Below are 24,054 nucleotides of genomic sequence, written 5' to 3' on the forward strand. Positions count from 1 at the left end.
CCCAGTCCAACATCGGCATCTCCACATCATTGACCGAATTGAACCTTTTTAAACAGTGTAATGTGTACACAGTTACTGTGTATTGTCTCAATTCATAAACCTCAGATTGAAATGGTATGTGAAATGGTCAGTTTCAGGAACTCTGCACAAACCAATGTTTCCTGTGTATTTTGTTTTTGCCACGTTTTGCAGAAAGTTACACATAAAGATCCCATCTCAGTGTGCTACTTTTTAAAAGGAAGTCTTAGAGCTTCTGTTGAGGATGGTAGCTGTTTTGAATTGTTTGATTAAAAAAGCAAAAGGAACATTTAGATTAGATTACCAACAGTGTGGAAAAAGGCCATTTGGCCCAACAAGTCCACACCGACCGTTGGAAGAGTAACCCACCCAGTCTCATTCCCCTACCTATATTTACCCCTGACTAATGCACCTAACACTATGGGACAATTTAGCATGACCAATTAACCTGACCTACACATCGTTGGAATGTGGGAGGAAACAGGAGCATCCGGAGGAAACTCACGCAGACACTGGGAGAATGTGCGAACTCCACACAGGCAGTCGTCCAAGGGTGGAATCAAACCCGGTTCCTGGTGCTGTGAGGCAGCAGTGCTAACCACTGAGCCATCCATGTAATGAGCGTTAAAGCAACTGCCGTCACAGAGAAAAATGTGCTGGTGAGACAATCTGTGTTAAAAGCATCGGTAGCATTGAATAAGAGGATATAGTAAGAGCATGATATAAATTAATTTGAGCCTCTCCTTTTCTTGAGTATCATGTACTATTCTGAATAATACAACTTGGGATGGACATGAAGATCTTTGTGTGGAGGAAGGTTTCTTGACTGTTGTAATGGATGAAAGACCTTGGTTATACAGAGACCAAAAGCTGAAGTAGTTCTTAAACAGAGAGTTATGCGGAGATTTAATAAAGTTAGTAAAATTAATGATAGGAAGAAACTGGTTCCTACCAAGTAGGCCATTAGACAGAGGACTAGAAATAGGCCATTCAGCCCATTAAGTCTGTTCCACCATTCAGTGAGATCACAACTGATCAAATAATCCTCTACTCCACTTTTCTGCTTTTTCCCCTATTATCCTTATTCCCATTAATGATTAAAAATCTATCTGAACCTTGAATATACTTAATGACCAGCCTGATTTCTAAATCTATGAAATCCATTTGTTTAGAAATGGTTAGTTGTAATAGAATTATGTTTGGATGGAGGATAATTGAGTCAAGGATTGTTTCTGATAATGCAAGCTAAATTGTATAAACAACATACAGAGCATATTAATGTTGAAAACCTCAAATCAAGAGTGCACTGGAAACTTTCATAGTTACTTAAACTTCATCTATTTCCCATACCAACTTGAAAACACTGTAGGTCTTTCTGCTAACTGGAAAGACATCAAGGACAGTTGTGCACATGCATTCTTATCCATCAAAATGTACAGCTTCAGAATTGTGCCTTGCTACTTTAGGAAGCTAGCTGCAGTTACAAAGGTAACATACAATAGGCTTTATATTCTTGGTTTTGCAATTTGTAAATGGTCTCAACATAGTATGCTCCATATTATTAATATCACTTGTTAGTTTGTTATTTGTTGCTTATTGGGAAGCTAATCAAGAAGTTGGAAGGGCTTTCTGCTGACTATTCCTAAAAACCTGACTAATTCAGTTAGCAGATAATGGGAATCTTAATCTTGGCATTGTTTTTGTGTTTTGCCTTAGATCCTTTGTTTTTGCCTTCAGTATTTTGTTCAAAATTTTATTTATTTTGTTTTTGAACAAAAATGTGCCCTTAAATGAAATGTCATAGGCAAATCTTGAGATTGGAAGTTGAGAGCAATCTCATTTCCATGTGCTCATGTTATACAATGACTGCATCATCAAATTGGAGTGGTGCTGGAAAAGCACAGCAGGTCAGGCAGCATCAGAGGAGCTGGCAGGTTGGAACTGGGGTAAGGTGGGGGGAGGGGAAATGAGGAAACTGGTGAAGTCCACATTGATGCCCTGGGGTTGAAGTGTTCTAAGACAGAAGATAAGGTGTTTTTCCTCCAGGCATCGGGTGGTGAGGGAGTGGCGGTGGAGGAGGCCCAGAGCCTACATGTCCTCAGCAGGGTGGGAGGGGGAGTTGAAATATTTGGCCACGGGGCGGTGTGGTTGATTGTGCGGGTGTCCTGGAGACGTTCCCTAAAGCGCTCTGCGAGAAGGCATCCAGTCTCCCCAATGTAGAGGAGACCGCATCGGGAGCGACGGATACAATAAATGACATTGGTGGATGTGCAGGTGAAACTTTGATGGATGTGGAAGGCTCCTTTGGGGCCTTGAATGGAGGTGAGGGGTGAGGTATGGGTGCAGGTTTTGCAATTTCTGCAATGGCAGGGGAGGGTGGGTTACAGCTCAAATAAACACTGTTGCTGCCAAATTAATTGTCCATCTCTGCTGTACTGTTGATAGTTCCCTGTAGCAATTTTTAATATACCCTTGTGGCTTTCTCAGCTAATCAACAACATTGTCCTCGGTTTGGAATTACATGTCAACCAGACCAGATGATAATGATGGGATTGATTTGTCATTGAAGCAGTAGTGACCTGGTTGGGTTTTTACAATTGTAGTTTCAAAGTGAAGAGAGATCATCCCCCTGCAAAACCACTGACCATGATCAACTACTCTTTGAAATCTGTCCTTGATTTTTGTCCCTCCTCTCACTCTGCCCTTTTCCCTCCTACCCCTTGCTCAGGTCCCCACCCGAGTCTGTCTCTACCAAACAATTGGATAACTGTGCAAATTGCCTTATCTCTGAATTGAATTGAATCAATTATTGAAATACAATAATATATATACAGTAGCGCCTCGACGTACGAACTTAATCCGTTCCGGGACCCGGTTCACGAACTTTTCAGTTCGTGAACTGAATCAATTTTTCCCATTGTTCGGATCATGTAAGAATGCTTGGACGGTTGTTCACAGTGCATGCGCCAAAGATGAACTGAATGAGATCACACGGGGTCCAAGAGCTTTTGCATTTTGTGGTCGCACACAGGCTTTTTGCGTTCGTACCTTGAATTTCGTACGTACGTTGAAGCAAAATTTTACGTACAGTCCTGTTCGTAAACCGATTTGTTCATGAACAGGGTCGTTCGTATGTTGAGGCGCTACTGTATATATATATTTTTTGCCCTTCGAAGCTACATTGCAATGTTTTCCACTTTGAGAAAAGCAGTGTTTCCTGTATGTCTTTTTCTACAGTCTCCAAATTTCTTGCCTTTACACTGCATGCAGTGGGTCGCAATTCTAACAAATATTTCTACTGGTGCTTACATTGTACCTGCCATGTCAACATGACTGTTATCCTGGCACCTCTGCCCCAGTTGTACCCTACCAATAATCAGGATGTTGGACTTGAAATTCGGCACATTACAAGATGACACTAAGAATGGATCATGGTTTCATCTGCCTGTGGTTGAATAATAAATGTTGGTTTGGATTCCAGGAGAATAGTAGAAACAGATCATTAGAATCCACCTTAATAAAGAAGCCATAAACCTGGCCTGTGTCTGACATTTTGCCTGAGCAGACTATGAATTTCAATATTACATGGCTAGGATACTTGAACTCTCAATTTCTGCCCTTGAGTTGAGGATGCTACTTGCTGAGTCAGTTGGAAGTTAACATCTTTTCAGTCAGGTATTTCAGTTGCTGTTTTGTCTGTACAGTATTAGATAATCATGTTTTTTCCATTAGTACATAACATATTTTCTTTTATCAAATATAAAGTGACTACCTGTTTATTAGCATAAATTTGGACACTCTGCAACTTTGGATGTAGGTAATCAATCTGTAGCTTCGTAACTCATAACATTTTAAAAAAGGATCAGGAATGGTGGAGTTTGTAAATACTCAGAATTTACACGGTCCTATTTTATTTGTGTAATTTTATGGTTCTAAACTTTTTTTTCTTTTTGTCTTGTACAGATCCTGTGCTTCAAGTGCCCATGCATCTAACGGAGTAAGTTTGTAATATGACTATACATCTGTTTACATCTCATGTAAATGCACAGAGCTTGTGTGTTAAAGATCTATCATTGTTGAGACTATTTCTCCTTTCCAAATGCATACAAAATTATATATTCAACATCAGTGTATACTTGCCAGAGGGCCGTTCAGATCAAGTCATATTGATGTGGGACTTGAACTAAGTAGAGGCTGTCAAGTTTCCCCCTCTAACTAACATCAGTGAAATAGTTGGCTTTTGGCAACAGTTCAGTTGCACTATGGTCACTTTTGCTCATAACCAACTTTTTACACTTCCACCTTTTAAAACTGAATTCGTACTCCTGCATGTTTTATCATTACGATATGTTCTTCCTCTTGGCTTCTATTTTACAAAAGCCTATTCCTTTCACTTATTTTAGTCTTTCACAAGTCTTGTGTTCTTTCTATGAAAGGTGAGCTATATTACTGTATTGATGCGATGTTTGCAAGGTAATGTATTTATTGGAAACTGTGCAGTATGTCCTAGTGACATTGCTGTTGGATTGTTGTTGAGCTTGATCCTTCTACAAGTAATGCTGAATTCACATATATAATGAATTATTTTGGTCAGCCAGCCATGTACATTTAACAACATGTTTGAGATTCAGCACCAATCTATTATGGAATCTGTTTGTAGAATTTCTGTTTACACAGTAGAGTACATTTATTCTTTCCCCATAGGGCATGTCACTTAATCAAAGTCAGAAAACTTGTGCAAAAATGTTTTTCAAAAAACAACTTTCAGTTTTGGTGTCTGTACAAGCATTTGCACAATTTTAACTTTATTCCAAGCTTCAGTATATAATAATTGAGTGTACAGCATTGTGCATTCATCAGCAGGTATATATTTACTCCACTGTAGCATTTTCTATATGTAGTAGTTCTAAATTTGCTCAGTGGGGCAACGTATAGCAGCTTTTAACTGCAGTGAGACCCTACTCTCAGAAGGGCACCTCCACCTATGTATAGTCCAGTTGGATTTTGGTTCACAATACCTGGACTTTGCTACCTGTCAGTTTTGGTGCTGTGCAAGTAAATGGCCCAGCTGGTAGTTCATCATAATCTATAATTAGAAATGCTGTTACTAATTTGTTTATTTCTTCTTTGCAGACCAGCATTCCTTCCTGATCCTAATGATGGCAGTCTATACACGCTGGGAGACAAAAACAATGAAGGACTTACTGTAAGCTAATCCCCTTGTAGTCCCACCTGTTTGATTGTGTCTGTCCAAAGATCTGCTTTTCTTAATTTCAATTGATAAATAATTCTAAAATCAATAAGCTATCTACTAATCCTTGTTTTGATTGGATTGTGTTGTTGGCAGAGGCAAATGTGTATTTCTTTTTATTTCAAGCATCCAATATCAGTATTAAGCACTTTTTGGGCAGGCAATGTGTGATCGTCTGATTAGGCTGAATGGGCACTTTTCGTGCAGTAAACTATGTATTCTTTAATCTACCCCTCAAATACATTCCTTTCACCAGTGATAGAAGGACAGTTACTCCTTCTACTTGGAGGTTTGATTTACCAAAGTCGGCTATCCTTTGGCCTTCCTGAAATTGTACTCTCAACTTTACAAACTATTGTGGTGGTAACTCCAGGTCTTTTAAAATTAGTTTTATTAATCCTAATCTGGAGGTTTAATAGAGACCTGATTACAGAATAAATATGCTCTGTTGCTGGGTTTTACCTTTTAATATGTGGTATATCTCCTTTTGTAAAACATGTAAAACTTATTACTAGTTTCTTAGTGAAACCGTTAGTTCTTTTTTACAGAAACTTCCTTTCACAATTCCTGAATTGGTGCAGGCATCACCTTGTCGAAGTTCTGATGGTATACTGTACATGGGTGAGTGAACTCTGTTTCACAATGCATTGCTCACTATTTACTTGTTTTCAGAATTCTACAGTTATTCTGACATAAGACAGATGTCTTATAAATTGTATACCTATTTTGCACAGGGAAGGAAAGATTTCAATGTGAAATAATCAATCACTTTTTTTACTGGAGGAAGAAAATGTTTGCTGGAAAAAGTTTGCAGGCGTGGTTTAATGTTTGGAGATGAGTGAAGTTCCAATGAGTAGAAAGTACTCGTTCCCCTTAGTTGAAGGATCAGTTGGACTTTTAAGGTGGAAGGCTGGCAGTTCAGAGAGGATTTAGTGATGGGAATCTGGCATGTGTGGGAGGGTCATTGAAGCAAGAACGCTCTCAAACTTTCCAAAAGTATTTGGATGAGCATTCAGGGCTGTGGGCCTAGTGTGGGAATGTGGGGCTAGTTTATATTTAACATAGTTTTGGGTGAATAGATCTGGTGATTAAAGTGTATGGTTTCAATAAAGTGTTTGGCTGTGTAATCTTGCAACTAAATACTCAACGCCTTGGTCTACCTGGCCTGATGGGATTAGGGCTGGGGAGAACTAAACTGCTTGTTTTATGAATAGGCTAGTTGTTAAATCGTTTGCTTCTCATGCAACCTCTCCAGCTCCTAAATAGATTTCAATTTGACATGGTCACTGCCAGTCAGTTGTTTAGGGGTTAACCAGTGATCCACCTTTCCAACCCTTAGTAAGACTGTTAACAGAAAGCCCTTGTCTTGGCAAATTAATTACTGATCTTTAAATAGCTGAATATCTGATTAGTACAGGTACAATCCATTCTTTGTAGAATTATTTAAGTGGGTTGCAAATCTTGAGATTAAGTTCAAGATCATATTCTCTATAGTACTTTTGTGGTTACCATCAGCAACTTAAATTATCCCTTGCAGATAAGGGGTTACAGGTTGCTTTAATTTGTAATTTGAATATAAACTGATGGGAAATAACTATATTATAGGTGCTCCTTAAGGGGTTATTATTTATAGAAACATATTATTTCACCCAGCTGGTTCAGAGACCTTTATACTTGGAAGTACAAGAAAGGAAAGTTTGAATCAAGCTATGATGTATCTGAAGGCACCTGGTGTACCACCTCATGATTGCATTGGTAGCTTCTAAATGACATGGTAACAACTTATTGTAAGATCATTTTATTTTGTGTTCCATCAGGAAAGAAGCAGGATATCTGGTATGTTGTGGACCCAATGACAGGTGTAAAGCAGCAGACATTAACAGCTTCGTTTGCAGAAAGCATGTGTCCGTCAACACCCCTCCTATACCTTGGACGCACAGGTATAGTGTGTATGCCTCCTGCTTAAAAATCAGAATATAATAAAAAGAATAGTTCTCCTTTTTCTGTGAATAAATTTGTTTTACTCTTTTGACTTAACATGTATTGAGGGGTAAAATGTTGATTGCAGAGCTAAATTTAAATATGTGAAGTTCCAGAAACAAAATTATTTTTCATAAATTCCATCACATCCTGATCACGTTCACCAACTACATCCATTTTTGTATGTTTTTCACCTGTCTTCAGCCAGATGGGGACAATCTAAGATTTACTGGCACAAGTGATTGTCTGCTATTCGGATTTGTTTCCTGATTTGTTTGGTCTCGTTGGGTCTATGGGAGTGTTTTCTAACTCTGGTTTGGGAGATGATAGTCACTGTCTTGGGACTCTCCAGTTGAGTTATGTTTCTGCAATGGGAGCTATCAGTTGTTTTTGTATTGTGACTTTGCTTCAACTCTCCGACAATAGTAGCAGAAAGATTAGTCAGTTGGGGCTAGCATGGAGGCTAGCAGAGGCTAGCATGGAGGACCAGTGACTCGGATCAGCCAGAGCAGGGGCCATAGTGTGGTAGAGTACCCAATATGAAAAAGGACATAAATCCAGGAAATGTTCTGTCTCTTTCAGGTGGCTCATTAACGACAGTGTCAATTGGAGAAAACAAGTTTTGGGTTTTTTTTTAGTGGCAAAATACCGAGGTCAAGTTCCCTCATTAAAGCTAAAATCTATAATGTAAACTAAAGGATACAGGGATATCAATAGAAATGTTTAGAGACTGTTTTTAATCACAAAAATAAGTTTGTAGGGAATTAAAAAAGAGAAAAATTTGGGAGTAAATTTCCTTCCTTATTTCTTCCTCACATTCAGTCCTGTAGATAGTCACTGCTGGTAAGATTCCATTTCAGATATTTTTCATTGGTTTTCATTCATTCTTCCCTTTTTAGAAGAGATTGACCATCTGAGTAGTGCAACTGACCTAGCGAACTCTGGGTAAAGGTTTAGAAATCAAGTATCAATCGATTTAACATATTAATTTTTAAATTGATATAAAGATGCTTCAGAAATGAAGTCTTATGTATGTGTTGGAGTGGCAGCAGATGAGGACTGCACTACTTTGCAGTAACTTGAGTGTAGCTGTTTTAATTAACTTGCTTGGTTATGTAATGACAAACTTCTGCAGCAGGTGAAATGTTCATCTAAACCTTCTGGCCCAGAGGTCAGACACTACCACAGTATCATAAGATCCTCTTTGGTTTAAATGTCATCTTGTTTTAATTTGTTTTGGTCTAATTGTGCTTCATGTGATGGACTCTGGCTCCCCACAGTGGCTCAACAAGATTCTCCAGCTGCAGAGCCTCTTCAAACAGGCCGAGCCTGTTGAAACTAGATTTAACTGATTTGAGAATAGGGTAGAGGCAGATGCATCCTAACTGGCATCCAGCATCTGAGTGTTGGAGGAGAGAATAAACCAAGAATCCTATCCACAGGGTTGTAGTGTGCTAAGCAACCTTAAACTTGGAATCGAAGAGGTATCAAAACTCCCTGTCACAGTTCATTCTGAATGTTAGCCATTTAGGAGTAGTGCAGGAGGATAGCTAAGACCAAGGAATAGAAGCTTGAGGGGAGGAAAGAAATAAATGAGAAAAGGTGACTGTTATGTGAGGCAAATGGGGAAGAAGGGACACGCACAACAGGCCTTGGTTCCTAGTTCAGGATTCTCTTAAGGTCAACATTGTAGGTTTAGTTGGAAGACAGAAAGGCTAATGCTATGTTAATATTCATTTCAAAAAGGTTTAAATAAAAGAGCAGAGATGTTCTGCTGAGCGTCTGGTCAGACCCCATTTGGAATATTGTGAGCAGTTTTGGGCCCTGTATCTAAGGAAGAATGTGCTGGCATTGGAGGGGATCCAGAGGGGCTTTACAAGTGTAATCCTGGGGATGAAAGGCTTGTCATACAAGGAGCAGTTGAGGACTCGGGGTCTGTATTTGATGGAGTTTAGAAGGATGTGGGGAGGGGATCTGATTAAAACTTATAGAACACTGAAAAGCCTGGTTAAAGTAGACATGGAGATGATGTTTCCAGTAATTAGTAGGAGAGACTAGGATCCAAAGACACAGCCTCCAAGTGAAGGAAGTACCCTTTAGAATCATAAGGAGGAATTTCTTCAATTGGAACATAGAAAAATAGTGCAGTACAGGGCCTTCATCCCTTGATGTTGCGCTGGCCTGTGAAACTAATCTGAAACCTATCTATCCTACACTATTCCATTTTCATCCATATGTTTATCCAATGACCATTTAAATGTCCTTAAAGTTGGCGAGTCCACTAGGGTTGCAGGCAGACATTCCACGACCTACTACTCTGAGTAAAGCACCTACCACTGACATCTGTCCTACGTCTAATCACTCCTCAGTTTAAAACTATGGCCCATTGTGCTCGCCATCACCATCCGAAGAAAAAGGCTTTCACTGTTCACCCTATCTAACCATCTGATTATTTTGTATGTCTCTTAAGTCACCTCTTAACCTTCTTCTTTCGAACAAAAACAGCCTCAAGTCCTTCAGCCTTCCCTCATAAAGCCTTATCATATCAGGCAAAGTCCGAGTAAATCTCCTCTGCAACCTTTCCAATGCTTCCATGTCCTTCCTATAATGCGGCGACCAGAACTGTATGCAATACTCCAAGTATGGCTGCACCAGAATTTTGTACAGCTGCAGCATAACCTCCTGGTTCCGAAAGTCAATCCCTCTGCCAATGTAAGTTAACACACCTTACATCTTCTTAACAACCCTATCAACCTGGGTGGCAACTTTCAGGGATCTATGTACATGGACACCGAGATCTCTCTGCTCATCCACGCTACCAAGAACCTTACCATTAGCCAATACTCTGTATTCCTGTTACTCCTTCCAAAGTGAATCACCTCACACTTTTTTGCATTAAACTCCATTTGCCACCTCTCAGCCCAGCTCTGCAGCTTATCTATATCCCTTTGTAGCCTGCAACATCCTTCCGCACTGTCTACAACTCCACCGACCTTTAGTGTCATCCGCAAATTTACTAACCCGTCCTTCTATGCCCTTGTACAGGTCATTTATAAAAATGACGGCAAGCAGCAGTGGCCCCAAAACAGATCCTTGTGGTACACCACTAGTAACTGAACTCCAGGGTGAGCATTTCCCCTCAACTACCACCTTCTGTCGTCTTTCAGCTAGCCAATTTCTGATCCAAACCACTAAATCACCCTCAATCCCATGCCTCTGTATTTTCTGCAATAGCCTACCATGGGGAACCTTATCAAACACTGTACTGAAATCCATGTACACCACATCAACTGCTTTACACCCATCCACTTGTTTGGTCACCTTTTTAAAGAACTCCGTAAGGGAGGCACGACCTACCCTTTACAAAACCGTGTTGGCTATCCCTAACCAAATTATTCCTTTCTAGATGATTATAAATCCTATCTCTTATAATCCTATCCAACACTTTACCCACAATCAAAGTAAGGCTCACTGGCTTATAATTACCAGGGTTGTCTCTACTCTGCTTCTTGAACAAGGGGGTGACATTTGCTATCCTCCAGACTTCTGGCATGAAAATCAAAAACAAAGGCTCTGCAGTCTACTCCCTAGCATCCCAGAGAATCCTAGGATAAGTGCCATCTGGCCCAGGGAACTTAACAATTCTGCAAAGTGTGAAAATAAATAACTCCTCCTTATGAACCTCAATCTGGTCTAGTGTAATCTAGTAGCCTGTATCTCAGCATTCTCTTTGACAATATTGTCTTTTTCCTGTGTGAATACTGATGAAAAATATTCATATTAAAGAGTGGTTAACCTGTAGAACTACTTTAGGACAGAGGACTGTTGAGGTCAAGTCCTTGTGTGTATTTATGACAGAGATAGGCCCTTGATTAGTAAGGGGAGTAAGGGTTACGGGGAGAAGGTAAGAGAATGGGGTTGAGAAACATCTCGGTTATGATCGAATGGTGGAGCAGACTCGATGGGCGGAATGACCTAACCCTGCTCCTATATCTTAGGGTCTAAAAAGGGGTTTTGAAATTGGGACCATGGCATGGCAGAAGGTACTTTGAATCAAAAAGTGTAGTACTGGAAAAGTATAGCAGGTCACGCAGCATCCAAGGAGAAGGAGAGTCGATATTTTGGACATAAAACCTTCATCGGGAATGTGTCCTTATATTTTGTACTGGCACTTTTCAGTTGGCTCAAGCCTGTGTCAATGAAAGATTACCATAGATCTGGTCAGAATGCAGGGTAATCTTGGTTAACGTAGAATTCTGGTTATAAAGACCTGGTTAAACTTCAAAATCACACAACACCAGGTTATAGTCCAACAGGTTTATTTGGAAGCAGTAGTTTTTGGAGTGCTGCTTGTGCCTGGGTTTCAAATGGCTCCTTTGTGCTGATGTGCTCTTTTGTTGACAGAATACACAATTACTATGTATGACACCAAGAACCGGGAGCTGCGATGGAATGCCACCTACTTTGATTACTCTGCCACCTTACCCGATGAGGACACTGAATACAGTAAGAATGGTTTGACTTGAATAATTGCTCGTTCTGCTGCTTCTGCAGAGGCAGCTGCTGTACATTTTGAAATCTTCACCTGCCAGCAGCAATAGGTGGTAATTTAGTCACTTGGTCACTTCTGTGTCAAATTGTACCTAACTTGACTATTTTACTGAGAAGCAGAACTAATTGAAATATCACTGAGCAGTTTGGATAAGTTATTGTTTCTTTTGATAATTTTTAGTCATTTGCCCATTGGCTGGGAGCTATATTGACAAGACCAGAATCCTCACCCAGTCCAAGTTGTCTAAAGAGCCTTGTGGGCATTGGAATAATTTGACAGTGAGGAAAAGCAGCAACATACCAAGGGTAGCCCTCAGCTCTCCAAAGAGCGGAGGCAGAAATACAATGTTTGCTCAATACCCATGAGCAAGGATTATGAGGTTCAGGTTGTTCGAGGACATTACCAGGGTCAGCATATCTGATAACATTGTCCAAGTATACAGGAAAACGTATGTAATTTAAATTGAGTGTGCACAATGTGGAAAAGCTTAATGGTACCACCGTTCATGTTGGCATTCACCCCATTAAAGTGAATTGCTAGCATTGTCGCAAGGAGATCCGAGAATGCAAGGTGAACTCTTGTAAAGTTGGCAGAGTTAAAAATCACACAGCACCAGGTTATAGTCCAACAGTTTAATTGGAAGCACACTAGCTTTTGGAGCGACGCTCCTTCATCAGGTAGTTGTGGAGGACACAATTAAACTGTTGTACACCCCAGTCCAACATCAGTACCTCCAAAGTTGGCAAAGGTACGAGTAAATGAGATTAGATTAGATTCCCTACATGTGGAAACAGGCCCTTCATCCCAACAAGTCCACACCAACCCTCTGAAGAGTAACCCACCCAGACCCATTTCCCTCTGACTAATGCACCTAACACTATGGGCGATTTCATATGGCCAATTCACCTGACCTGCACATCGTTTGGACTGTGGGAGGAAACCAGAGCACCCGGAGGAAACCCATGCAAACGCTGGGAGAATGTGCAAACTCCACACAGACAGTCGCCTGAGGCTGGAATCGAACCTGGGACCCTGGTGCTGTGAGGCAGCAGTGCTAACCAGTGAGCCACTGTGCTGCCCCAAAGGCGGCAAAATATAAGGAAGAATCTATTGAAAAAATGCAGGAGTAATTGAATGTACGACCTTTGCTACTTTCATATAGACCAAGCTCCAGTAGTTACCTTTTTGAGTAACTAAATTAGCATATTATTTGGATGTGCATGTTTAACTTTTTTAAAATAAATTTTTATGAACATGACAACAGCTCTGAGGGACCTCAAAGGACATTGTGAGCCTCTTGGGTACTATGTTTTTTAAAAAACAGTTATTTTGATAGCTGTTTTTCTGGTGGTAGCTCACAAATTACTAAATTTATTGAATTTAGTTTTTTGGTTTGTGTCGGAGGGGTTGGCACAGCCACTTCCTCAGTTGCCTGTTCAGTCGTATAAACCACTAGGCAGCCACACCCTGCAACTGACAATTCCTTCACTGCCACTGCCTGCAGAGCTCCTTAATGAGCTGCTCTCAGAAGTCAATTTTTCCGGAAGTAGGAAGGAAGGGCCACTGGGGGAAAGCAGCATGGGAGAGCTTGAAATATTTTTACTATGGAAGTGGGTGGTGAAACATGATTCTGAGTAGCCGTACCTAATCGCACCATTAGTAGCAGCTGAACATGCTGCCACTGTGCCTTGATGTAATGTTTTAATGTAACGTTTCTCACCATCTCCTTGCAGAAATGCTCCACTTTGTGTCGAATGGAGATGGGCTGGTTGTGACAGTAGATAATGAATCAGGTGACATTCTGTGGATACAGAATTATGCATCACCGGTGGTGGCAATGTACATCTGGCAGCGGGAAGGACTGAGGAAAGTGATGCACACAAATGTGGGCATTGAAACACTCCGCTACCTCACATTTATGTCTGGAGAGGTGGGCCGGATCACCAAGTGGAAATATCCTTTCCCTAAAGAGGCAGAGACCAAACAAAAGCTAATGTAAGTGCAGTTTTGTTTTTGTTAAGCTAGTAGGTGCTGCAGAGCAGTATAGAACTGATCAGTAATCCAATGTGGTAACCAAATAAGCATTAATCTGGAACACATTGTGCTGAAAGAGATAACCGTTATCTTGGATGCAACCTTAAATAGTCCTTTAAAAGAATGCACTTTCATTGTTCTGTAATTCTAACACATTTCCTTCCCATTCTTGCCCATCCTTTGTACTGGGAACCTTCCTTTTTCTTACTACTTCCTGCTGCAACAGTGTGCCTATATTAAACATGGCATCAGTACTGCCTTGTGATCAAATGCTTGGGAGTGAACAGGGTTCCAGTGAGGCAAAAGGTGAAAACTTCCCCTTTACTAAGATAATATGCTGCTTTGCTGCTTCTGTGAAACACTGCATCTGGAAACTTGTTGAGAGCTGACAGAATTAGGTTTGGATGATGAGCAGCATTCACTTTGCCTTGGGAACTCCATGCTAACTAATTCAACAGGGAGTATTTCCCATTGTGAATGTTGCAATGTGTGTGAGCGAGCTAGATGTAAGTGATGATTGAGTATAAAATCTAGTGTCAAGAATGATCAGGTCTCCGTGATCCGTAGCTAATTTAACTTTGGAAGCTACTTCACATGTTAATTTGGCTCATGTACTTGAAAAGCAAAATATTCCAAACAATGGGAAAATGCTCTTTTAAAGAACTAGCACAGAAACAAGGGACTAGTGGCCACTCCCTGATTTTGTTTAAAATCTGGAAGTGCAGAGACCTCACCTGATACCCTGACCAACATTCCTCCTTCAAAAAACAGTAGCAGAAAACAACTATTTGCTAATCTCCGAACACTGTTGGAAAAGAATGATGGTCAATTACAGTAATGGTCTATGTGTTCCAGAAGGCAATTCGTTGATTAATAGAAGCACAGCATTTTTAGTTTCATGGTTTGACAATTAGAGGTGTGTATTAGTTACTCAATAGGTATTAAACAAAGTCGGATAAGCCATTTCAGGTACAAATAAATAAAAGAATATGCTGATGGGGATAAATGAAGAGAGGCCAGGAAGAGGCACGTTTGGAGCATAAACTGTGGTATGAATCTGTTGGATTGGATGATTTGCCTCTGTATTGTGAATACTTGTAGCACCGAATCAGCAGCCTGTTTCAGGGGTCAACGGTTGGTGTCCCACAATTATTCTTGAGTTTCAGATTACTAGTATAGTGAAATTTAATGGTCAGCCCTTCCCTCTAACTGTTTCAGTAATTAGCAGTGAGAGAGAGAACAAGCTGCTTGCTTTTCCTTGGAGCACCATGTGACTTATGGATACTTCAACAATAAAGGTAACAAAATACTGTAAATATAGACTGTGTTGCTGAGGCCCTTTTAGCCTTTAACTTCACATCTTATTCTTCATTCTTAGGCCAACTTTGTACGTTGGAAAGTATTCGACCAGTTTGTATGCCTCATCATCACTAGTGCATGAAGGAGTGGCTGTTGTGGTAGGTAATTGAAGTTTTATTTATCCCGTTACAAAATTATGTCTCAAACTATTTCATCCTTTAGTTTAAAATATTCAAAGTTGATTTGTAACTTTATTTAAAATGGAATCAGTGTTTATTGTTATATTAGATCCATCAACTATTGTTATGTTTTCACCTAATATCTCCCTCTTCAGGAAGCACCAGTTTTGATTGGGCTCCTTTACCTTAATCAGGTGTCTCTCTTTTATATTGTCTGAATAATTAGCAAGCACAAAATATTGGGCCAACAGAGAATGACTCCAATTGAGCCCAATCCCGATCCACCTAACTTCCCCATGTCTGAGGTTGTTACCTGTAAATTCAGTGTGATGCAGATCCAGGGTGACTGCTTTCCCCTTCACGATACAGTGGAAAAAAATCACAGTGCACCTGATGTTGTTCTTTCTGGGTGAGATCAGCTAACTCATGGGGATTAGGAATTCAATCATAAACTAACCCTGTATACTTAACTGTTATAACCAACTAAACCAACAGTAATGTACTTTATTTTGAAAAGACAACACTTCCTTTTGTCAATATAATATGAATTCCAGTTTGCCTAATTTTTTTATTTGTCTAGGATTAAATAGTGTGGTCAATTTATGTATTTCTTCCCTTCCTCTTACAATTTTAAAGTGACTCTAACTCCTTTGTTTAGAAAGGCCTTTTTTGACTCTCTAATGAGGATACAAGGTGCTTGCATTTGGTGCTTGAAGAATGTGTTGGGATTCAAGAGGGTACAGGCATTTTTATACGTAATCACAACATATTCCAATAACTATAGTATGGGTTTTGTGTTCACAGCCAAGAGGCAGTGCATTCCCATTACTTGAAGGTCCCAAAACCGAACGTATTACCATCTCTGATCGTGGCGAGTGTGACACCACCCCCAGTATTGATGTTAAGTTCACACCAGGAGTTTCGAAGACAATTGATTACCTGAGAAATCAGTGGTTTCTGATCGGTAAGAGTAACTATGGTGTTGAAGTGCCCCCTAGTGGGCAGCGTGAACCAGCTGTAAACAAAACACCAGCGCAAAGTCTAGGGGGTACCTGGGAATGTGGGTGTTGGCAGGGATTCCCCAGGAATGTGAGTATCAGTAGGGGGCTCTTAGGGAATGTATTTAACAGTGTTGAAAAAAAGTATGAAAATTTTATCTAAGCCTTGCCTGCACAGTGCCTTGCCTTTCCAGAACAAATGAATAAGTGGATGTGGGAATGACTGGGGGCATAAAGGGAAATGTGTACTTGGGATTGGAATTGCAGTTCATGAAGGATAAGCAGCAACGTGGACTGGATGAGTAAAACTCTGCAATCTTGTTGAGATTTGATGTAAATGAAAATTATATTTACCTCAAGTCTGTAGATCTTCAAAAAGAATATAGTCTTCCATTTGGGTGGATGGAGTAAGCAACAGTTCATCAGTTCAGAAAATAACTTTAGCCAAGAAAAGCACTTATCACAATCATTGGGTATGTGGAACCACACAGTCACTTAAATCCATATTCTAGCCTGCATTAGGAACCATTGTGCCCTTTACGATGCATGTAATCTTAGCATCTGCTGATGCTAAAGGAACTGCACAGTGCAACAAACAAAAGACGAAGCATGGACTTAAAATAACAAATTACAAGGAAAATATATTAAAAATGACCATGACCTTAAGGGTAGGATGTTTTAGGAAATAGTTACTCTCTCTCTCGCTCCACTCACTCCAACATCACTTGCTTCAAAATCTTTCAGTTGTGGAAAAGTGGAGTTGATTACTCTGGGTGAATGTAATGCAGATCTTTCAGCAAAACATCATTTCATGTTTGGGACCTGGCTCTATGTACATGCTGAAAGGGTGAAAAGCTGTAAGAAGCTCCTATCAGCTGAGTTGAATTGATATCACAAAGATCATACTGTTTTAATTAGACAATGCTTCTCAGTGGTATTTGAGAAAGAAAAACAATTTAGAGAGTAAAATAGTGGTGGTGGTGGTAAAATTGTTGATGAAAAAGAACTGTACCCCATTTGTAACATGTCCTGATGATTGGGGAGCTCTGGCAAACACAAGGGGCAAGAAAATCCTGTGATTACAGTGAAACTTTCTACAGTCTAAGCTGTCCATCCCCCCTGTACAAGAGAAAAATAACCCAGAGATAAAGCAAAATCCATTCAATTGCTAATATTATTTGAATGTTAATTTGTTTTTAAGGCAGTTTATTAGATTTTGCTGTGATGACTAATGAAGTCAGAAAAGTTCTGCAGCTGATTTAATTGGGGCTAACAAAACTTATCCAACAAACTTGGTCCTGATTTACGTGGTACTGGATTATTAGAAAGTAGAGATTCCTCACTGTTCCTGAGATCATGTAACATGTTGTGTGGTTTTGATGTGACAATAATATAGGGCAAGTTGTAAATAGTTTCTGCTTGTGGTAGAAACGCTGTAATATGGGCAAGTACTCTGTTCATAAAGTCATAGGATGGTTGCAGTAATGGAATGCCATGCGATCCATTGTCTGTGTACTGGGCCTCCGAAGGAGCAATTCACATACTTGCCACTTCATCGTCCTCTTCCACGTCCTCCTCTTCAGATATTTAGAAAATGTGGCAAATTGTATTGGACAGAAGGAGACCATGCAGTTGATAATGTCTGCACCGCCTGAAAAAGAACCAGCCAACCTGATTCCGTTTTCCAACACTTGGTCAGTGTCCTTGCAGATTATGGGTCTCCTGGTACAGTTCTAGATTCCTCATAAATGTGTTAAGAGTTTCTGTCCTATAGCCCTTCCAGGTCAGGATGAAAAGATCTTCTGCGAATTACTTTAACTCAGTTCATCTTGGTCACTGACTCCTCTGCCAGGACAAAAATATCCAAGCTCCTCACAACCTTTTACATCTCTCCATCAGTCTCCTGTGTTCCAAGGAAAACAACCCCAGCCGATCCAATCTTCCTCTTAGCTGCAAATTTTCCTGACTTCGCAGCATCTTCATAAATCTCCCTCCAGTGCAAATTACATTCTTTTTATACTGAGATGATCAGAACTGTATGCAGTATTAAAGTTTTGCCATTAACTAGCATTATATATAGTCCTAGCATAACCTCCCTGCTCTTATAATCAATATTTTGGTTAATAAAAGAAGTATTCTGTGTTGCCTTAACCACTTTATCAACTTGTCCTTCTACCTTTGGGGATTTATGGGTGTGCGCTCTAGAATCTTTCATGTGCTGTACAACTCTCTGTATGGTCCCATTAATTATTGTGCATCACTTTGTTTTGTTTGACCTACCCAAGTGTATCATCTCTCACGTTTTTGGGCTGAATTCCATTTGCTGGTTTTCTGACAAGTTTATTGATACCTCCTCATAGTCTACAGCTTCTCTCTTCACTGTCAGCCACACAGCCAGTTTTTGTCTCACCTGAAAAGACGATGCATTTGAATCATGGAGCACGCATCTGCAAACTTCTTGATTACTTTAGGACTGAACAACTTGCTTATGTTGCAACCTGATGTCTGTCATTTGCTAATTCAGTTGTGCTGAGCTGTGGATTTATCATTTTCAGGGCACCATGAAATGCCACTAGCAGCACAAACCAAGATCCTTAATAATTTTCCTGAGAATGTGCAGAAAATTCCAGACGATGTAATTGCTACTAGCCCTCAGAATGAAATATTTGAAGATGTATGTATATCTCAATTGTGTTTTCTCTCCTGTTACACACTCTGTGACTTGTAAACCCGTGTTTGAGATCCAAAAGCAAATGTGTTTTTAAAATGTGTAGCATGGAAAGCAGAGGAAGCCATACAGTCTGTCAAGCCTGCTGCACCATTCAGTTAAATCAAGGCTGATCTACACCTACCTGCTTTTATTCCATATCTCACAATATCCTTACCTAAACAATGTGCAGACGGGCCTCATTTAAAGTTTTGGGTGTGTTCTTGAAAATTATGGCATTGGGTAAATAACTTTTGAAGTGAATCATTGGTTCCCATAGGAATCAGTGTTTAAACCAGAGAGTGTTGGCTTCCTTTGGGACATTTTCATGCCGAGATTAACAAAAATTGTAAATTTAAATACTATAAGAGCCATGTACTCAAGTTTACATTCCTAGCTAGAATAACTTACAAAATACAATACAGCACTCAATACTAAAGACATATAATACTTTTTAAAAATTATTCTCCCCTTTGCTTTACATTGCTCAGGCTCTATCTAGTGGCTGACGTTAGTTGATGGAGGGAGGTTTTGAGTCCTTGTATGTAAATTGACCCATATGTTGTAGGTATTACTGTATAGAACATAGAACATTACAGCGCAGTACAGGCCCTTCAGCCCTTGATGTTGCGTTGACCTGTCATACCAATTTGAAGCCCATCCCACCTACACTATTCCATGTAAGTCCATATGCTTGTCCAATGACGACTTAAATGTACTTAAAGTTGGCGTATCTACTACTGTTGCAGGCAAAGCATTCCATACCCTCACTACTCTCTGAGTAAAGAAACTACCTCTGACATCTATCCTATATCTATCACCCTTCAATTTAAAGCTATCCCCCATCGTGCTCACCGTCACCATACTTGGAAAAAGGCTCTCCCTGTCCACCCTATCTAACCCTCTGATTATCTTATGTCTCTATTAAGTCACCTCTCAACCTTCTTCTCTCCAATGAAAACAACCTCAAGTCCCTCAGCCTTTCCTCGTAAGACCTTCCCTCCATACCAGGCAACATCCAAGTAAATCTCCTTTGCACCCTTTCCAAAGCTTCCACATCCTTCTTGTAATGCGGTGACCAGAACTGTACACAATACTCCAAGTGCGGCCGCACCAGAGTTTTGTACAGCTGCAGCATAATCTCATGGTTCTGGAACTCGATCCCTCTATTAATAAAAGCTAAAACACTGTATACCTTCTTAACAACCATGTCAACCTGGGTGGCAACTTTCAAGGATCTGTGTACATGGACACGGAGATCTCTCTGCTCACCTACACTACCAAGAATCTTACCATTAGCCTAGTACTTTGCATTCCGGCTACTCCGACCAAAGTGAATCACCTCACACTTATCCACATTAAACTCCATTTGCCACCTCTCAACCCAGCTCTGCAGCTTATCTATGTCTCTCTGTAGCCTACAACATCCTTCGTCACTATCCACAACTCCACTGACCTTAGTGTCCTATGCAAATTTACTAACCCACCCTTCTACGCCCTCATCCAGGTCGCTTATAAAAATGACAAACAGCAGTGGACCCAACACCGCCCCTTGTGGTACACCACTAGTAACTGGACTCCAGGATGAACATTTCCCATCAACCACCACCCTCTGTCTTCTTTCAGCGAGCCAATTACTGATCCAAACTGCTATATCTCCCACAATCCCACTCCTCTGTATTTTGTACAATAGCCTACTGTGGGGGACCTTATCGAATGCCTTACTCTCGTCTACCTGTTTGAGAAGATGACCAAAGAACTCAATAAGGTTTGTGAGGCACGACCTACCCTTCACAAAACCGTGCTGACTATCCCTAATCAAATTATTCTTTTCTAGATGATTATAAATCCTATCTCTTATAACCTTTTCCAACACTTTGCCAACAACTGAAGAAAGGCTCACTGGTCTATAATTACCAGGGTTGTCTCTACTCTCCTTCTCGAACAGGGGAACCACATTTGCTATCCTCCAGTCTTCTGGCACTATTCCTATAGACAGTGACGATTTAAAGATCAATACCAAAGGCTTGGCAATCTCCTCCCTGGCTTCCCAGAGGATCCTAGGATAAATCCCGTTCGACCCAGGGGATCTATCTATTTTCGCACTGTGCAAGATGTCTAATACCTTTTCCTTGTGAACCTTAATCCCACCTGGTCTAGTAGCCTGTATCTCAGTATTCTTCTCGACAGCATTGTCGTTTTCTAGAGTGAATACTGTCGAAAAATATTAATTTAGTGCTTCCCCTATCTCCTCTGACTCCGCACACAACTTCCCACTACTATCCTTGATTGGCCCTAATCTTACTTTTGTCATTCTTTAATTCCTTAAATACCTATAGAAAGCCTTAGGGTTTACCCTGATCCTATCCGCCAACAACTTCTCATGTCTCCTCCTGGCTCTTCTGAGCTCTCTCTTTAGGTCTTTTAACCCTCAAATGCCCTAACTGAGCCTTCACATCTCATCCTAACATAAGCCACCTTCTTCCTCTTGACCAGAGATCCCACTTCCTTCGTAAACCACGGCTCCCACACTCTACAGCTTCCTCCCTGCCTGACAGGTACATACTTATCTAGGACACTCAGGAGCTTATCCTTGAATAAGCTCCACATTTCTAATGTGCCCATCCCCTGCAGTTTCCTTCCCAATCCTATGCTTCCTAAATCTTGCCTAATCGCATCGTAATTGCCTTTCTCCCAACTGTAACTCTTGCCCAGTGGATACTTATCCCTTTCTATCACTAAAGTAACATAACAGAATTGTGATCGCTATCACCAAAGTGCTCACCTACTTCCAAGTCTAACACCTGAGGTCCATTGCATTTCGGTGAAGCTGAATATGAGTTTGCAGTGAGTTATAGTTCTAGGGATTCCTCTGAGTACAGAAAGGCTCAGGAATTTAATTTGAGACACAACAGATAAAGGGACAACTATGAGAAGTGGAGAGTAAATGGGGGACTGAGGGCGTTGTATTTAAATGTGCACGAAACAAGTAAAATGAGCTTGTGCAGATTGAAGAAAACATCAATTTCTGTGCATTAATCTTTTTAAAAAAATTCCTTTCAGCGTTTCCCAAACATTGATGAAGTTGCTGAAGATTTTGATATTCTTAACGACCTTAAAGAAAAATACAGCAAATCGCAACCCAAGCTCGAAGCTCCTGTGGATTCTGTGTTGAAAGACATGGCTACGATTGTCTTCAGCACTTTTCTGCTGGCTGGATGGGTTGCTTTTGTTATCACCTATCCTAAGGTAATGTCCACCAAAGTTTTCAGTGAACCAAAATGTTGGATGATTGCATGGGGGAGTTGGTTGGGATCCGATGTGTTTGATAAGGCAGCATTCTTCAGTCATTTGCTCTCATTGGTACTTAATGCATCTATTGTCTTAACATCTTAATTCTGACAGAGCTTTCCATCTATTCACTGGCCAGTGCCGCAAATGTGGCCTAGCATCCCAGGTTATCTCTGAGGTAATTATCAAACCAGATTTGACATTGAGCCAGAAAACAACATTAGGGAAGAAGGCTAAATGTTGCTCAGAGGTTTTAAAGACCATCTTAAAGAAACATTAGTGCAAAGGGTTTGGGAGGGAATTCCAGAGTTCAGTCTCAGCTGCTGCAGGCTGTTATTTGCTGTGTCTAATCCCACTGCTGGTTGTTCACTGGGGTGCTCTTGGCCAAGGGCTGCTTCAGCATGCATGTTTGGGTCTTGTGTTCTTGAGCTACACAGCTGAGCTCAATCCAGGATTTTAGGGATGTTCTCCCAATAACGGTTTGGTGTAACTGTTCTGACAGAGTTCTGTTAGCCCAAAGTAATGCACTGGCTGCAGCATCAACTGAAACCAATACAAAGCAGGAATTGATTGCCATCCTGATGCTTGGTGTGATTCATTACACACCAGGCAGCCTATTTATTTGCTTAATCATTAGGCTATTTGTTGAAGTAACTTCATTGCTGAAGCATGTCTGCTGGTATATTTTCCCAATGAGACTCACTCTGTTGTGGTGTTCTGCATCAGCAGCAACACTGCTCAGCGGTTCTTGATGAAAGCTCAGCTCGGCCTGAAGTGTGAGCTGTGTTTCTTTCCACAGATGCTGCTCAACCTGCAATAAGGTATTCCAGCAGCCAGTTTTCTTAGTTTTAATTCAGATTTTAAGGATCTGCAGTGCTTTACCTTCTATCACTTTCACTTCTGCTCTAGGGTTGGGTTGATGATGAAACTTGCTCCCTCTTGCTCATTGTTTCAATGAATCGCATTTGTTTTTAATTGTGAAATATATGAGCAGCGTTTTGTTTAATGTAGGTTCTTTACTTACTTGGAAGCAGCACGAGCAAACCTGTTTGGAGCAGTCCGAAGCTTTCAACTCCCACGTGGGCATCTGTTTGATCCCTGCGTGCAGCAGTGCCCACCCTTGCTGCTGTGTCAGTCATCTGAACCTGTAATTAGCACAAGGGATTCCACTTCCTTTGCATCAGGTCAGACTGGCACATTGCTCTCACTGCACCGCTATCCTGGAACATACTATTATGGAATCATAGAATATTACGTACGAAAGGAGACCATTTGACCCTCCTGGCTGTACCTGCCCCTAAAAGAGCTACCCAGCTATTTCCACTATCCAGCCTTATGTCTGTAACCCTCTCAATTCATCACTTTCAAATATGTATCCAGCTCTCTCTTGAAACCTCCTGTGGAATCTGCCTCCACCACTTTTCCACACACCGCATTCCAAATCCCAACAACTCTGCAGAAAGAGGTTTCTGCTTATCTTAGTCCTAGCTCTCTTGCTGACAGTCTTGAAATTGTGATCCCTATTTACTGACATACTAACTAGTGGAAGCAAAATATCCTCTTTATTTTGCCAAAATTGCTAATAATTTTGAACACCTCAATAAAGTCACCTCTTAATCTTCTCTGCAACAAGGGGAGTAAGCATTAACTTATTTTCCTGAGTGCATGTATATGTTATCCTGTCCATCAGTTTGCCCACTATTTATTTCCATGTATTTAAAATTTCTCATTCCTGGTAGCATTCT

General features: G+C 40.6%; 1 protein-coding gene across 1 annotated transcript in view; it reads left to right on the forward strand.

The window, feature by feature from the left end:
• Window positions 1–24,054, forward strand: part of ern1 (endoplasmic reticulum to nucleus signaling 1) — an 85,434-nt gene that overhangs the window by 35,254 nt on the left and 26,126 nt on the right. The window contains exons 3-12 of the mRNA XM_072558898.1: window positions 3,982–4,015; window positions 5,152–5,224; window positions 5,818–5,890; window positions 7,087–7,209; window positions 11,654–11,755; window positions 13,535–13,796; window positions 15,214–15,292; window positions 16,118–16,277; window positions 18,867–18,985; window positions 22,082–22,267. Of these exons, the coding sequence (XP_072414999.1) occupies window positions 3,982–4,015; window positions 5,152–5,224; window positions 5,818–5,890; window positions 7,087–7,209; window positions 11,654–11,755; window positions 13,535–13,796; window positions 15,214–15,292; window positions 16,118–16,277; window positions 18,867–18,985; window positions 22,082–22,267 (1,211 nt within the window). The remainder of the gene's footprint in view (window positions 1–3,981; window positions 4,016–5,151; window positions 5,225–5,817; window positions 5,891–7,086; window positions 7,210–11,653; window positions 11,756–13,534; window positions 13,797–15,213; window positions 15,293–16,117; window positions 16,278–18,866; window positions 18,986–22,081; window positions 22,268–24,054) is intronic.

The sequence above is a fragment of the Chiloscyllium punctatum genome, chromosome 39, assembly GCF_047496795.1.
Source record: "Chiloscyllium punctatum isolate Juve2018m chromosome 39, sChiPun1.3, whole genome shotgun sequence".
NCBI lineage: Eukaryota > Metazoa > Chordata > Chondrichthyes > Orectolobiformes > Hemiscylliidae > Chiloscyllium > Chiloscyllium punctatum.